A 14,246-nucleotide genomic window follows, 5' to 3' on the forward strand; every position below is an offset into this window, starting at 1 on the left:
AGCCCACCACAAGCAACCATTTCGCACGCCGGCACCCAGTCAAGATGAGCCATCGCACTCAGCAAGTGAGCCAACACCTCGCCCAAGGCGGCAGATTCCCCAACGCTGGGCTGGTCAGGGATGGTTGGTCCAAGGAGGATGAAGCTACCGCAACCTGCTACTGTGGCAGCGTTCAGCTTGCCTTTGTGCGTGTCCCAATCTCTCATCCTTGTTGGCTTTCTGCTTTTCTGACTCTTCCTTGCACTCACGTGACTCTGATAGTCGACAGTCAAGCCAGGATTGGTGGACACGTTCGTCTGCAACTGCACAGACTGCCGCAAGATCACCGCCTCCATGTTCGCCTCCAACTTTATCGTCAAGGACACGCATCTGAAGCACTTGCGCGGCGAGTCGACGCTGCGCCAATTCGGTCAGTCCGAGACGATCACGTCCGGCAAGAAGATGACGAATCATTTCTGCGGCAACTGCGGAACGCTCATGTACCGCGTCGGCGAAGCTTTTCCCGGTGTCAAGATTCTACGCATCGGCACGGTGGACGACTTTGAGCTGCACGAGACCAAGTTGAAACCTCGCATCGAACAATTCACAAAGGATCGGGTCGCGTGGCTGCATGGCGCGGAGGGGGTACAGCAGGAGAGTGGGAGCTACTACGGATAGGCGCGCATACTCCGAGCGCGAACACTCCAAGCGGGGGGGGGCGGGCCCTCGACTCAGTGCCCTGTTGCTTTCGTAGGGGCGCACATTAGGTGGCATGCTGATCACTCTTGAACATCTCACATGTATTGCTGCGGGGCAGACGAAAGTACAACAGGAGCGAGAGCGCGACGCGATGCGCGACGCGCGACCTACAAGCTTCGAGACAAATTCAACACGATCAAGTCGATCGACGCTAACGATGCTCCCTCGAAGCGCCAGTCTCAAGCCTGGGCAGCAGCCTCGAGATCATCTCGCAGCTCCCTCGCCTTTCTCTGCTTGACGATCTCCTTCCATTTTGCCTGATCATCTTTCCTCTGCAGCGTGCGCGCATCCACCACGCGTCCCCACCACTCGATGTACACCTTTCGCGCTCTGAGGTGACCCCACTTGCCCTGTGTAGCCTTGATGATGCGATCCACAAACTCCTGCTCCGGCACTCTAGCCAGCGTCGCCCCGTTCTCATAGGGCGCAATGAGGTGCGCTTGACTGAGATCCGCACCGCACTTTTTTTCAAAGTACTCGATGATCTTGTCGTTGGGCCACTGCAAGATGGTCGGCTTGCTATTCGCGCCTTGGGCAACAGCAGCACCGGCGTCGCGCGGCGCAACCAGCAATTGCGAAGCGTATTTGAGGGTATTGAGCGATGCCGCCACGTCCCTCTCCAAGGCAGAGACGGTGGCGATAAAGACGGTGTGCGTCGGCTGCTTGGAGGTCAAGTCGAACGCTTCTTTGAGTGCGAGCGTCAGACGCGAGGAGCGAAAGGGAACGTGTGGAGGTCTGGACATGGAAGCCAGTCCATCCGAGAGGGTCCTGTTGCGGATGCAGTCTTTGAGCGTCATTAAGCTCTTGTTGATGGATGCGCTCTCCCCTCGCCTCGAAGCAGAGTGATTCTTGGCCTCTACCGATGCTCTCTCCGACCCAGCCAAATCTACCAGCTGCACGATACCCGGCGTCGCGTTCGGATCACTGGCGTTGCGGATGGTCAGCCTAAAAATGGCGTGGCTTCGACTAGAAGCGTCGTTCCACTCTGTCGCCCCCGTCCGTCTGCTCGACCAAGCAGCGTGCAGCGCGGTCTCCAGCGCAGGCTGATCAGCCACTGCTCGTGCATTCGCCCCTTCGAACATGCTGCGCCCATCCGCATCCTGCACGATCTTGACCTTCTTCTTGCCCTCGTCGAGAAGGTCAAGCACGTCCTCTCCGCATAGCTCGACGGAGCTTAGCTCGACCGAAAACGCGCGCTCTCGTGTCTGTCGAGCGGCAATGTCCTCAAAGAGGACCTCACCAAGCAAAGAGGAGCACTGCGAGAGCGTAAAGGTTTTGCCGGATCCGGTCTGCCCGTAGGCTAGCGCTGTAGCGTACCCTCCCAGCACCGCAAACGGCACCAAGGGGGCGACGAGATCATGAAAGATTTGCTGCGTCTTGCAGCTCTCTTCGTACACTCTGTGGGCCTTGAATGCTTCTTCTAGTGTCTGCTCCTCACCTCTCACGTTGACCTTCTTTGCGAGCGCTAGGGCAGAGGTCGTGCTGGTTGCGCGTATCGCAGGGTCACTGCTGGAGAGGGAAGCATCGCCAAGCCGAGGCTTGATACGATACGCCACTGTGAAATCTCGCCCGCGCGGGTCGACGAGGTTGGCGGAGGTCGAAGCCGCCGCCGGCATTGTTTGCGAGAGGAGCAGATCGGGCGTCGAGATGATAGCGAGATAAATGGCAAGTGTGGTGCGCGGCGCGCGGCGCAGGTATATTGTATCTGGTGTTCAAGATGAGAACAAGATGCAGACGACACTTGCGAGTCGGGACGATATAGATGACCTTTGACTCACGACTGTGGAGCATCTTAGAGCGCTTGTGGATGGCACGGGAGAAGCACAATCGTGAGTCACGAGTGCAACGGAATTATTGGCAGGCGCGGCGACCGTGCCGATAAGACTTCAAACTCGATCACAACTCAGCACGCTGCGCGGTCCCGCATAACAATCACGAATCAGAATCAGAATCACGAACCATATCAATCAGAATCGTGAAAATGACGAATTTGTATCACGAATACATGTCTTCCGCGCTAGCGGCTGCACCTCACCCCCGCGCTTACCTCCTCCTGATGCAGCAATCGCGAGCGCGCTGCCGGCATGCATGCAGAGAGAGCAACACATCAACATCTAATCGTGACAGACGAATCTCGAGCTTTCCGACGGACGGTACGCGCCGTTGAAGCGAGCATGACGCCACCAGTGACGGGACAATCGTGAGTAGTACAAACGCGATTCCGAGTGAAGGGGGGAGCAAGTGTGTATGCCTGCGGAGGTATGTGAAGGGGAGCAAGCAGTCAAGCATGTTGAAAACCAGATGCTCTCGGTTATTTAGGAGCTGACACTGAGGAGGCTTGAGGAAGCGGCGAGGAGGAGGCTTGTTGGGTCCCGCCCAGAATCTGCCATCGACGAGCGTTTCAGAGGCTGCGAGTGTTGATTGTTGTGGAAAATCTTGATGTCGGAGCAGCCAGCACTGTGGCGACTCGAAGATTTCATCCGGTGGCCGCCGTCTTCTGGGCCTGTAGCTCAGCTGAATAAGGAGGCAGCCGCAACGCCTAGCAGCAAATGGCAGCCACGAGCCGCCAAGCGAACATCCCCACTCACAAATCACCCGCAGCGACTTGCCTGCTCTTCTTTTGCAGGTGCGATCTTGTTGTGAAGCGATGAGCGAGTCCCATGCATCGAGGTCCGGTCGCCGGGGGTGAGTGATCATGCGCAGCGCCTCCAGCGCGTTACCAACGATTGCACGCGCGCGTAGGCTCCAGCAAGAAGCGCCAAATGCGCCGTCTTGCAGGTGCATGGGCGCATAATATTCGCTCGCAAGGATGAAGCGCAGCATTCAGACCGGTCAAGACGCCGCGCGCCCGAAGAATTTGCAGGAACTCACCTCCATGCATGCCCACGAGCGAGCGATGCAGACCAAGTACATAAGCGCTCTGCTGATGCATGCTGCATGCACGCATGCACATGGGCTAAGCCGCCACGCGCAAGCTGCCTAGCCGAGAGCAAAGCGCTCGCGCGGGATCCTAATTCGCCCGCGGGTGATGCACGCACGCTCGAGAAGAAGGTGGAGGGAGTCGTGAGTACAATCGCCTGCAACCTGGTGCGAAGGGCGCCCAAAGATGGTTGCGGTTATATGAGCAACGAGTCGTGAGTCTCGCGTCACGAACAAACGTGATGAATCGAACGAGACTAGCATCCACCACCACCACCACCACCACCACCACCACCGCATCAAGTAGTACATTCACATTCACGAGTATTGACAGCTCGCCTTCTCTGCTTCCCAAAGATCTCATCTCGATTGCCGCGTCGCATCTTAGACTGCCAACTCAATACCTTTGTCGCACCCCGTCGACTCGATCGCACAGCATGCCTGCAGAGGAGGTACCGCACCTGCCACCCGAGCTGCAGACGCTGATTAGTGAGCTCGCGGCAGAGACCGATGTCTCGTCTGCGCTGGCCCTTTCCTCCACCTCAAAGATGCTGTCCACTTCTGCTGTCAAGTCACTCTTCTCGCACCCATTCCTGCACACGCTTGGTCAGGTCAAGAGCTTCACAGCTGCCCTGCGGAGATCACCAGAGTTGAAGCCTTTGGTCAAAAGTCTGGCAATAGAAGATCGCTACTTGCACCTCTCCACCAGCATAGCAGACTATCCTGATAGTCATGACTTTGACAAGCCGGACGAGCGCGAGCCAGCAACCTTTGAGCTTTGCGAGCTCATCGAAGATCTCGTCACGTCGCACAATCTTCGCGCGCTGGCTCTTACCGTCACGGGAGCAAGAAACTTTATCGACATCTTCGAACAACCCTCACCGGCCAAGCAGCCTTTCACACAGCGCCTGGCTCTCGATAAGCTTGCGCTGACGGGAACCGATATCCAATCATCATTTCTCTTCAAATGGTTCCACTCTCGCCAGCTCATACTGTACACCTGTGACGACGCCATGTGGGGAATGGGTACATTCAACAACGTTCGTTTCAGCACATGTCCTAATGATAGTGACAGTCATCCAGGGCAGACCGTATCAGCTCCACTAGAGCTGATTTACTGCGTCGGGAACGTGAGCGGCCACGTGGGCGAGGAGGCTGCCGTTCAAGCGCTTCTACCACTCCACAAAGCGCTTCTAGGCCGGCACACCAACAACAAGGTGGATCCGCGATTCGAGAGAGTGGTGCTTCGCATGCGTCGCAGTCTCGCTTCGGAGGCGCAAGTGCAAGCGATAGTGGAGAAGGGCAGGAATCTACTGGACGCGCCCATCGAAGCAGCAGGATGGGACACTAAGCAGGCAAAGACCCAGATCGAAGCGGAACAGTTGGACTTGACCAGCGGTGCATGGCTTCATATCGGCGAAGCGAAAGATTTGGAGAAAGACGTTGAGCAACTCGGCGACTTGAAGAATTGGTCTGACGACGACGGATCACGCATTACAGAGTATGACGCAGAAGATTACGACGAGGGAGCGAGCTTGGCGGATGAACAAACCGACGCCTTGCGCGACGCTCTGCTTTCGTGACTTGTCTCCTCATCACCTATACATCACACGTCGCGCTAGCGATGAGATTCCGTGTATTCCTGCGAGCCGACTCGAAATGCTCTTGCTGTCAGGCTATACGCGTACGTCTGTCAGTGCCGCCGCTCAAAGTCACTCGTTGATGCATCGAGCGCGAAGATTGAGCGCGAACATGGCGTGTCTTGCAAGTTTATCGGCTCATATCGACTGCGCAGCAGCAGTGCATCGCATTTGAAGCCTCTGCAGCATGCATCATCTCTGTTCTCGGGACAAGTCCGCGCTGAACGGAACTTTGCGCGTGTACGCACGAAAAGTCCCGTCTGCGAGGTTGTCGACTCGGTATACATACGCGAGTGTAGCCATGCATGTAGCAGCAAGCAGTCACCAAGTCGACTTTGAATCGAGCGGCGATCGTATGCCGCCACCTGACTTTCTGCGGGCTTGCTGTCGCGAGTCGTGAGAGTGGGGAGGGGAGTGCATGCAGCATGGGCTCACTGCCGCGCACGGCTGCACCCTTCAACGCTGCGCCTTCTTGCATGCAGCAACTCTATGCAGGCACCAGGTAGGCGTCTTGACGCGTTGGCCCGCGCGCCCAAGAAGTCACGAGTGCAAGTGCGGGTGATGGCAGGGGGGGCAGAGTCGTGAGTCGCTCATCTTGACTGACCGCGTATGAGAGAGATCGGAGGTTTGCACTGCACGTACGTAGCACGCCCGCTGCATGCATGCATGCATCGTGAGTTGTGTAGGCGCCGCCGAGACGGGGATTTTCTTTTTGCGTCTATACTGTGACTACACCTTACATACCCGCGCAAAGTTGGAACGATGCGCTGCCGCGCCGAAAAGCACACACGTCCACATTGAAGCACGCTACAGGATGCATATGTGCGTTGGCGTTCGGCAAGCACCAGTACGTGACTAGTGGTCGTAGGAACGTCGTACTCCTACAGGGCCGCCGGAACGCTCTGTTGACACCCGAAGCGGAGAACGGAGGGATAATCGTGACAAATGGCCCGGAGCATTCATGCCGCCGGGCGTCAGCGCGAGCCAGTCACGAGTCGTGAGTCACTCTTGACTGGCAGCTCGACACCAGAAGACCACGATCAGCGCTGAAGTGAAAAAGGTACTTAAAGGGGTCGTTCTGCTTCAACAAAGCACCCATCCGCCCTCATCCAACGGTCATTCTTCTTCGCTCATCGCCTTGTGCAAACTTTTTCTTTTCTTTTTTCACTTCTTTCACAAACTTCTCCAGACCTCGATCGTGCTGCTGGCAGCTCGTATCTTGCTCTCGAAACCTTTTTAAGTCCTTGCTTTCGCACTGCAACTTGCCTTCGCGCAATTTTCCACCAGAACACACCTTGGCCACATCCCGTCACCATGCGCTTCTTCCTCATTGCTCAACTCGCACTCTGCATCGCTGCGCTTGCCGTAGCCGCGGCTCCGATTCCTTATGGACAGATCGACGAACTCGTCCGCCGCGTCAACGTCAAGGTCGAGCCCAACGTGGGCAAGAAGAATGCAGCAACAGCGCAGGCCTGTGTGGAGGCGTACTGCAAGAACAATGTCCCTTCGGCCGACTCGGCCACGGTGAGTTGCAAGCGTGTCGTTGCACAGTGACTGCATCCGCTCATGTCGACTTTTCACTGTGACCACAGGTGTTTGACAACCTCCACAAGAGTCCATCAGACAGCACCCCGCACTACACGACGTCCGTCAAGGATGCCAGCGGCAACTACATCAACGGCTTCGCACCCGGCACTACGCCCGACAATGGCCAAAAGGCGCCCATGCACCACGTCGACGCAAGCGGCAACCCTACTCCGCAACAGCAATCAGTCATGAATGCGAACGGAGGAAAGTTCCCCATTTGAGGCAAAAGAAGAAGATTCCGAGCCGCTGGTGCCGTACCATTGCTTGATCTCAAGACAAAGAGGAATGTCCGCTGGCGTTTTGTCTGCAATCGATAGCTTGCATTGTGATCACGATCGCGCGCTCAAGCTCGCGCCACCTCTGACGAGCGGCTTGCTGTGTATCAATGACTCGAAAGCGTGTCGATCGAAGTAAGGGTCACCTGAGGTACACCTTTGAGTGCAAAATGATCAGCTTCTTGCGCGGTCACGGTAATCGATGGATATCCATGCAACGCCCAACTGAGTCACGCTTGCGCATTGTCGGGTCGGCGGATCATGCCCGAGGCTCCCGCACACGACGACAGCGGCTCGCTACCTGGGACAATGATGGGTTAGGGTTATTCACGCGAAGAGTCAAATGGTGGTAAAGGTCTTAGATTGCTCAGCTCTATGATATGGTCTCACGGGTGCAGAAATAGGGGGTGCGGCGCGTAGTCACGTGACCAACACCCTTCCTTTTTCAACGATGACTCTCTCCTCTTTGCATACGACTCGTGATGAGCAAAGCCTGCATGAGCAGCAGCTTTCAAAGGGCTGGATGTCGCTTGGCTAGCCGAACACTTGACTGCAGTGTCGGATGTTGTCTATTTAGGTATTTGCCCACGATGCTGCCATCTTGCAAATACGCGGCGCCGCACTTGTGCGGCATTTCACATTCGATCGCCCATCGGGAGACCGACGCCTGGCAGGCCAAGCGCGTATGACCGGCCACTTACAAACGGCTCCCGCTTTTGCATGGCTGCCCGGCTGATGCGCACACGAAGCTCACGATTCGTACACTACCTCTATAGCAGCCAACGATTACCGTCACTCTGCAAGAGATCGTGCTTAGGACGGTATGGGACGCCGCCGAAGTAGCGATCTCGGATGAGCGCAGCCTGCCCGAAAGGTGCCTAATATTCTCACGCAACAAGTGATCGCCCGCGGCCCCTTTTCAATTGCAACGATGCCACATCGCCCAACGCATTTCAGCAAGCGCAAGGCCTGGATACAGTCGGCGAAAGGAGATGGCGCTGCTCGAGCTTGGCATGCAGGTTCGATTGTGATCATACCCCTTGGCATTGGGACCAATTTTCCACAAATTTCGCTGGCCAGGCAAGAGCCAGAGACAGGGTCTTGGATTGGTGACCTCGTGCAGACCTCAATCGGGTCATGCGCTGGTGCTGCATCGCGGCTGAGGTTGGCGGCGCACCTGCATTAGCGCCGCTCTGGCGGGCAAGGCGCGGGCCTTCTGCTGCATTGAGCGGCCATCCGCTGCGAGGTGAACCGCCAAGCAAGATTATCGTGGTCCCAGCGCGATGGAAGAGTTGCCTCGCGAGAGCTTCTCAGCTCTCAAAGAAGCCAGCTCTCAAAAGGTATAAAAGAGCTGCTGACATCGAGCTGAAATCTGCGATACGACATCTCACCCTCAATTTGCTCTTCTCGTTCGGCATTTGCCAACTTTATTTTTTCTTCTTCTCTTTTGCTCTTCTCTCGAGATTCTCATCGTGCTGCCGGCAGCTCGAATAATCTCTCCCGATTTCAGCCGCTTGCTCGCTTCAAACGACCGTCTGCCCACAGCCACACATTCGCGATTACAACACCTTCCCCCACTTTCTCGAGACCAAGTAACAGCCGCGCAAGATGCGTCTGCTTCTACTGCTCCAGGCCGCGCTCTGCGTATCTGCCGCTCTGGTGGCGGCCGCGCCCATCGGACGCATCGACGAGTTGATGCGACGCATTGAACTTACCGACATTACAACTGGACCTCAGGTAGGCAAGGATCCGAACAAGATCGCCGCCGCAAAACAATGCGTCAAGGATTACTGCGATACGCACGTGCCGGGCGCTGTGTCTGCCGAGGTGGGTGAAAAGTCTTTTTCTCGATTCCAATGTGAACCTATAACCGGAGTACATCAGACTTAAAAGACACCCTTTTCCCGCACAGGTGACCATGGGGCCCCATCCTAGCCCTTCGGATCCCACCAAGCACATTACGACCAACCTCAAGGACAAGAATGGCGAATTCATAAATGGCTTTATGCCGGGCACTACGACGCAGGCGCAGGCCGACGCTGATGGAGTCAAGAAGGAGGCGCAAAAACAAGCAAAGAATCCTAATCGCGCGCCAAACCCCAATCCTCCCGCAAATCCTCCGGATCATCACGTCGACCCCACAACCAATGGACCTACCCCTCAAATGCAAAAGGTAATGGGAAAGAACGGCGGAAAATTCCCGATCCCCGCGCCGCCTTGAGCTCGATGATCGTGGGGTAGAGGAGAGCGCGCGCGCGCGCGGGGAGGGGCTTGCAAGAATCGTCGAGATCGAAGCGTACGGCAGGCGAGCGACCGAAGCGCACGGCGTCTCGCCTGAGTTACGGGTGAATGCTGGCGGCTATTCTCGCTTGCTGTTCCAAGCGGGCTCTTGACGAGATCATGCGTGGCGGAGTGCGGACTTGTTTGTTACGAATGAGCTTGCGCGTGCACTTTACACTGCAATGTGATCGTCGTTTTTCAAACGATTTCGAGATCATTCACCGTTGCTGACAGTATGAACTTCCCGGCATTCTGATGCAGAGGAGACCTTGTTCCACCCACATGAGATGATGGATGCATCGTCATTCGGTGGTGAGTGTGTTTGCGGGTATGTTTACATCTCTTCGACATCAAGGAGGCGATCGATGCCTGCTGGATCTGAACACTGCAAGTGCAAGCCGTCTCTTTCATGAAACATGCCACGCAAAGCGTAACAGCAAATGCGCAGCTAGGATCCTCACCCAAAAGGCGCATTGACTTCCATCACCTCGTGTGTGTGACAGCGCTCTCTACGAACTACAACAGCCGAGGATGGCCGTGCAAAAGAAAGATGTAGAGGAGCTCTATCGCGGTGCGTTGTTTTCCCGAGTGCGAAAAAGGACCGCAACACGAAAAGCCGCGTGGTGTGGTGCCCGAAGAGGGTCGAGGGCGCGGCTGCTGCTTCCTAACCCCGACGCTTGGGATTTGACGCGCGTGCCGAGATGCAGACATGCGCGCAGTGTGCTGATCTCGAGACGCTACGCAGCACCGGCGGAAGCCTCGACTCGACGCGGCCTTATTACTTGCATCGGCACGCGCGTCGGGAGATTGGGTGCTTGACAAACTCAAGGTCGGACACGCTAGCGACGGCGCATCTTGGAGGTACAAGGCGTGGAGAGTCAGTCTTGGCAGACTGTTCCGTCTCACTCACGACTCCCAGCGGCCCATTCGCAAAGGAGCACGGTCGGAAAGGTCTTGCGACAAGGACCGAGGCTATAGGCGAAGCTTGCAAACGTTTCACGCTAGACAGGTCCGCCAGCCCGCGACCGCAGACGGCCGGTCCGAGATGGCTGAGCAAAGCGAGTCTATACAAGCTCGCAAACACGAACTGCAGCCGCGCTATCGCAGCGTCTAGATGAGACTGGCTGATCATGGCCGAACGCGATCGACGAGTGGATGGATGCGAGAGGCGATTGATCAGCGCGCTCGGTTCGGGCATTTCCGCAGAGCAAACAAACGCTGCCACACGCAAAAAGCATCTGGACCTCGGATCCGAGTCGTCATTGCCTTGAGAGACGGTCTTCCGATGCCTTGACCATACAGAGCTCACCGCAAGTCTACAACTGGCAAAGACGATGCGAAGGTGAAAGATGATACTTTCTCCAACCGCGAACCAGACGGTACGCGCCGTCAAGGGATCTTTTCTCAACTTCCTAGTCCGTCTGCGATAATCTGCGACACTCAACATGACGAAGGCTATCGACGGGGTGTCAGCGCTGCGACGACTCAGCGCGTCGGCGGCAAGACGTCTGCGGCAGCAAAGCAAAGTTTCACGCTCTATGCGTCATCTATTGGTCTGGATAGAGGGGCCTACATGAAATCGTGGCGTTTGCATGTATGCCTGCGCGCGTGCGGCAGTGCGGCACCCGACACAGAGAGCCACACGGAACTTGCAATCCATACATTCAGATTTCGTTGTAGGCTTCCACGCCACCCCTCAATCCGATCGTATTCAGCAAGATCTGGCATCCCATTACCAGGGCACTTTGACGAGAGAGTGACTCTCGCGAGAGTTCTCCGGGCACTCTACCCTGTCAAGACAGGTACCGAACAGCTTGTCCCACACGCGTGTCTGCTTGCCATAATTGCCCGAGCGTTTCCAACCTCGTCGATGGTGCAAGTCGTGATCCTCAATGACGAGCTCGAGGCCGAGGAAGGGAAGTAGACCGAAAGCTGCAGCTGGGGGAGTGCCGATGATGCGAACTCCAGAGTGACCACCTAATTCGATGACCATGACGAAGATTCCGCACAGGAACCAGTCGTAGAAGTTCAGAGAGAGATGTGGAATGAAGCTCATGGTGTAGTAGGTTAGCATAGGTATGAGGGCAATGTCGAATAGTTCTTGCTCGGCGTCTGCAAACAGACTTAGCATGGCGTTCGGATGTCGAGTCAAGTGATGAGTGCGATGAAAACGCCAAAGGAACCCTATCTCGTGCATGGCCCGATGATACCAATAGAACCAAAAGTCGAGAATGAGAGGATACGCAGCGATCTGGAAGGGGAGCATCCAGTGCACGCGCGGTTTCTGTCGTGAATCCCATGCCAGCATGCAGACCATAGCTGAACGAATCTCTGCCGTGTTGATGAGCGACATTGCAATCTTTCCCACCGAGTCGTCTGGAATGCCATCGCGCTTCTTTTGTCCATCCAAGAAACCGTGGCGATTGCCGAGCTCGCGGAAGAGCTGGATTGTGTTGATGGCTATCAGCTTAAATGCGGCACTGTAGAAAACGAAGACAAGAAGCGGGTGTCCGGCTTGTTGAGTCCAAGCTGCAAAGAGAGCGTGGAGCGCAACAGGTGCAAAGGCTCGAGGGATCAACCATCTTGCCAGGTCCCGGCTTCGCATACGTGGAATCGGCTTTTCGCTCATCTTTGAGGGTTGCGAGGTCTGAACGATCGCATCTGAGTCGCTCAGCGATGCTTCGGCTTTGGCGGATGGAGGAAGTGGATACATGCCAAGCGTGCTGATGAGCCATGTGGACCAGGAGGGGGTGGCGCCAGAGGCGTGAGGCCAGCTCTCCTGCCAGTTGGTCTTGTAAGAGTGAGCGATAGCAAAGTTCATGGCGTTTCTGAGAGGTTGTTGGGATGGGAGACAGAAATGATGTGAGAGGGCGATCTTCGCGATCCGCCTTTTATCTGGCGTCATCAATACCTCCGGATCAGACACCAGTGCCTCGGGATCCACTCGGCATGACGAAATGATTGCCTCAGCACTCAGCGGATGAAAGCAGGCTGGGACAGCTTGCCAATTTGGCGCGCGTCCTGGGTCGGTCGATTCCGACCCTCGGGAGCTGAGTAAGCCAATTTAATTTGGGAGGTTGCGAAGATTCTGAGCAGAGCTCGGATGAAGGGCCTGCAAAGCGCCGAGCGGTGAGAGTTTCTGCAGTCCGATCTTGGACTCGCAAGAACAAGCAGACCGACTTTCTCCCACCCAGAGCACCTCGTGGGCGCCGACGGTCTGTTCGATCTGGTGGGAATGTTGGCCGAGCCGCTAGGGCATCTGGTCCTCCGCCCTGGACGGGGCCTCCACAAAAAAGGACTGCTCAGCAATTTGGCTGAGCGCTGCTCAGCAGAATGGTGATGTAGGTGCGAAAGACGGCTCTTTCACGCTGCTGGACAGCCACGCGTCACCGAGATGGGTGAATGGAACGTCTCTATGCAGCAAGATCTTGAATATCGTGTACAACATGCGCTGACGTGATGCTTTTCTGAAGTGACAAGACTGTGTAAGGACCTGCATGCGTCGGTACCACTGGGGGCTTGATCCAGGCTTGGCGCGCTTGGACGCGCTTGGAAAATCCCGCGCGGTGATGCGCCGAGGCACGAGACGCGCGGCGCCCGAGCGCGCGCAGAACACCCTAGCACTCACGACTGCTTGAACTTGAGTGTGAGTGAAAGCCGACGGAGGTCACTTGCATACGTCCGAAGTCGTCTGCCGAACTCACTGAGTGAAGATGAGTGGATGGCCAGAGTCGAGCAACTTGCGCTTGAAAATCATGTGAGGTAACTGCAGTGTGACCTGGAAAGAAGACACAGGCTGCGGTGCATGTCATTGTGTGCTCCGATCGAGATCTTGAAGTTCGCTAAAGCGAGTCAGTGTATATCCGTATTCAAGCAGGCACTGTCCGCGGTCTGGATATCTCCGAGCACGCAATGATTGGGCATGCAATGTGGGACGGAAGCATGAAACCAGAAAAGCACAAAGACGAGGCGGGTACGCACGCATAGCAATCTGCGTTTGATGACCAGCACGACTTTGCGCGTCATACGAAACATAAGTGGGTGTCGCGGCCTAGGTCAGAGCGAATGGAGATAACCTCAAGTCCCGCATCTACATATTCACGACCGAGTTCAGCAATGATCCGCTTCGCTGGGCGCTGTGCCGCGCGCCATCAGCTTTCCGGGCATCCGGTATCTCGGGCTTGCCGGTCACCAGACTAGAACACTATAAAGAGTCTTGCGAACCAGAGCTGGTTGGCGATGGAATCAACGCTTACAAGCCATCCTGATCGCAGTAGTCACCGTCCTGTGCATACTATTTGTGCCCGAGACGGCGCATCCTGCCACGCTTCTCAAAACCGCTGGTGGCGATGGCTCAGCGACAAGTCGTTCTCAGAGATTTGGTCATTCTGCTCGCGACTTCCGGTCAGCTTTAAGCAAATCAATGGCCAAACCTTTCGTTTGGTTTTTCACGGAGCCAGTTGTCACTTTGATCTGTGTCGAGATATCTCTGCTCTACGGCATACTCTACTCTGCGTTCGAGGCCGTGCCTCTGGTCTTTGTTGGCAAGCGGTCATGGTCACAGGAGCCGACGGGTCTTTTCTTCCTGGCTCTACTCGTTGAGTTTTTCGCTGGCGGCGCCATCATCGTCATAGCTCAGGCGAGATTGTACGCCAGACTACAGCAAAGGGGCCAAGCAGTGACCCCTGAGCATCGTTTTCGCCAAGCTACATGGGTAAGGGTTAGGGTTAGGGTTAGGGTTAGGGTTAGGGTTAGGGTTAGGGTTAGGGTTAGGGTTAGGGTTAGGGTTAGGGTTAGGGTTAGGGTT

General features: G+C 56.0%; 8 protein-coding genes across 8 annotated transcripts; 5 read left to right on the forward strand and 3 right to left on the reverse strand.

The window, feature by feature from the left end:
- Positions 1-44: 44 nt before the first annotated feature.
- Positions 45-657, forward strand: IE81DRAFT_295313 (hypothetical protein; the record flags this gene model as incomplete). The annotated part of the gene is made up of 2 exons (XM_025512089.1): positions 45-185; positions 262-657. The coding sequence occupies 2 exons, from the start codon at positions 45-47 to the stop codon at positions 655-657; spliced, it is 537 nt and encodes a 178-aa protein (XP_025366272.1).
- Positions 658-761: 104 nt separating this feature from the next.
- On the reverse strand, positions 762-2,551 carry IE81DRAFT_326864 (P-loop containing nucleoside triphosphate hydrolase protein). Its single transcript, XM_025514930.1, has one exon. It carries the CDS (start codon positions 2,352-2,354, stop codon positions 918-920), a length of 1,437 nt encoding a protein of 478 aa, XP_025366273.1. The 5' UTR covers positions 2,355-2,551; the 3' UTR covers positions 762-917.
- A 1,352-nt stretch (positions 2,552-3,903) lies between these two features.
- IE81DRAFT_326865 (hypothetical protein) lies at positions 3,904-5,689 on the forward strand. The gene has a single exon (XM_025514931.1). The coding sequence runs from the start codon at positions 4,095-4,097 to the stop codon at positions 5,238-5,240; it is 1,146 nt and encodes a 381-aa protein (XP_025366274.1). The 5' UTR covers positions 3,904-4,094; the 3' UTR covers positions 5,241-5,689.
- A 695-nt stretch (positions 5,690-6,384) lies between these two features.
- Positions 6,385-7,186, forward strand: IE81DRAFT_49770 (hypothetical protein). Its single transcript, XM_025517395.1, has 2 exons — positions 6,385-6,821; positions 6,890-7,186. The coding sequence occupies exons 1-2, from the start codon at positions 6,612-6,614 to the stop codon at positions 7,103-7,105; spliced, it is 426 nt and encodes a 141-aa protein (XP_025366275.1). The 5' UTR covers positions 6,385-6,611; the 3' UTR covers positions 7,106-7,186.
- Positions 7,187-8,149: 963 nt separating this feature from the next.
- Positions 8,150-8,838, forward strand: IE81DRAFT_49807 (hypothetical protein). The gene has a single exon (XM_025517396.1). The coding sequence runs from the start codon at positions 8,297-8,299 to the stop codon at positions 8,651-8,653; it is 357 nt and encodes a 118-aa protein (XP_025366276.1). The 5' UTR covers positions 8,150-8,296; the 3' UTR covers positions 8,654-8,838.
- Positions 8,488-9,650, forward strand: IE81DRAFT_343555 (hypothetical protein). Its single transcript, XM_025515744.1, has 2 exons — positions 8,488-8,986; positions 9,072-9,650. Exons 1-2 carry the CDS (start codon positions 8,768-8,770, stop codon positions 9,378-9,380), a joined length of 528 nt encoding a protein of 175 aa, XP_025366277.1. The 5' UTR covers positions 8,488-8,767; the 3' UTR covers positions 9,381-9,650.
- Positions 9,651-10,006: 356 nt separating this feature from the next.
- On the reverse strand, positions 10,007-11,029 carry IE81DRAFT_49809 (hypothetical protein). Its single transcript, XM_025517397.1, has one exon. It carries the CDS (start codon positions 10,884-10,886, stop codon positions 10,218-10,220), a length of 669 nt encoding a protein of 222 aa, XP_025366278.1. The 5' UTR covers positions 10,887-11,029; the 3' UTR covers positions 10,007-10,217.
- Positions 11,030-11,171: 142 nt separating this feature from the next.
- On the reverse strand, positions 11,172-12,260 carry IE81DRAFT_350463 (hypothetical protein; the record flags this gene model as incomplete). Its single annotated transcript, XM_025516542.1, has 1 exon — positions 11,172-12,260. The coding sequence occupies one exon, from the start codon at positions 12,258-12,260 to the stop codon at positions 11,172-11,174; it is 1,089 nt and encodes a 362-aa protein (XP_025366279.1).
- Positions 12,261-14,246: the final 1,986 nt, after the last annotated feature.

Source organism: Ceraceosorus guamensis (assembly GCF_003144195.1).
Source record: "Ceraceosorus guamensis strain MCA 4658 unplaced genomic scaffold IE81scaffold_144, whole genome shotgun sequence".
Lineage (NCBI taxonomy): Eukaryota > Fungi > Basidiomycota > Exobasidiomycetes > Ceraceosorales > Ceraceosoraceae > Ceraceosorus > Ceraceosorus guamensis.

What these genes read in the sequence shown, in the direction of transcription:
- IE81DRAFT_49809 (XM_025517397.1), bottom strand. Translation starts at nt 10,886, where the DNA reads ATGTTGAGTGTCGCAGATTATCGCAGACGGACTAGGAAGTTGAGAAAA.
- IE81DRAFT_49770 (XM_025517395.1), top strand. Translation starts at nt 6,612, where the DNA reads ATGCGCTTCTTCCTCATTGCTCAACTCGCACTCTGCATCGCTGCGCTT. An exon ending in CTTCGGCCGACTCGGCCACG is followed by an intron (nt 6,822 to 6,889) that starts GTGAGTTGCAAG and finishes CTGTGACCACAG; the next exon opens with GTGTTTGACAACCTCCACAA.
- IE81DRAFT_326865 (XM_025514931.1), top strand. Translation starts at nt 4,095, where the DNA reads ATGCCTGCAGAGGAGGTACCGCACCTGCCACCCGAGCTGCAGACGCTG.
- IE81DRAFT_343555 (XM_025515744.1), top strand. Translation starts at nt 8,768, where the DNA reads ATGCGTCTGCTTCTACTGCTCCAGGCCGCGCTCTGCGTATCTGCCGCT. An exon ending in CGGGCGCTGTGTCTGCCGAG is followed by an intron (nt 8,987 to 9,071) that starts GTGGGTGAAAAG and finishes TTTCCCGCACAG; the next exon opens with GTGACCATGGGGCCCCATCC.
- IE81DRAFT_326864 (XM_025514930.1), bottom strand. Translation starts at nt 2,354, where the DNA reads ATGCCGGCGGCGGCTTCGACCTCCGCCAACCTCGTCGACCCGCGCGGG.
- IE81DRAFT_49807 (XM_025517396.1), top strand. Translation starts at nt 8,297, where the DNA reads ATGCGCTGGTGCTGCATCGCGGCTGAGGTTGGCGGCGCACCTGCATTA.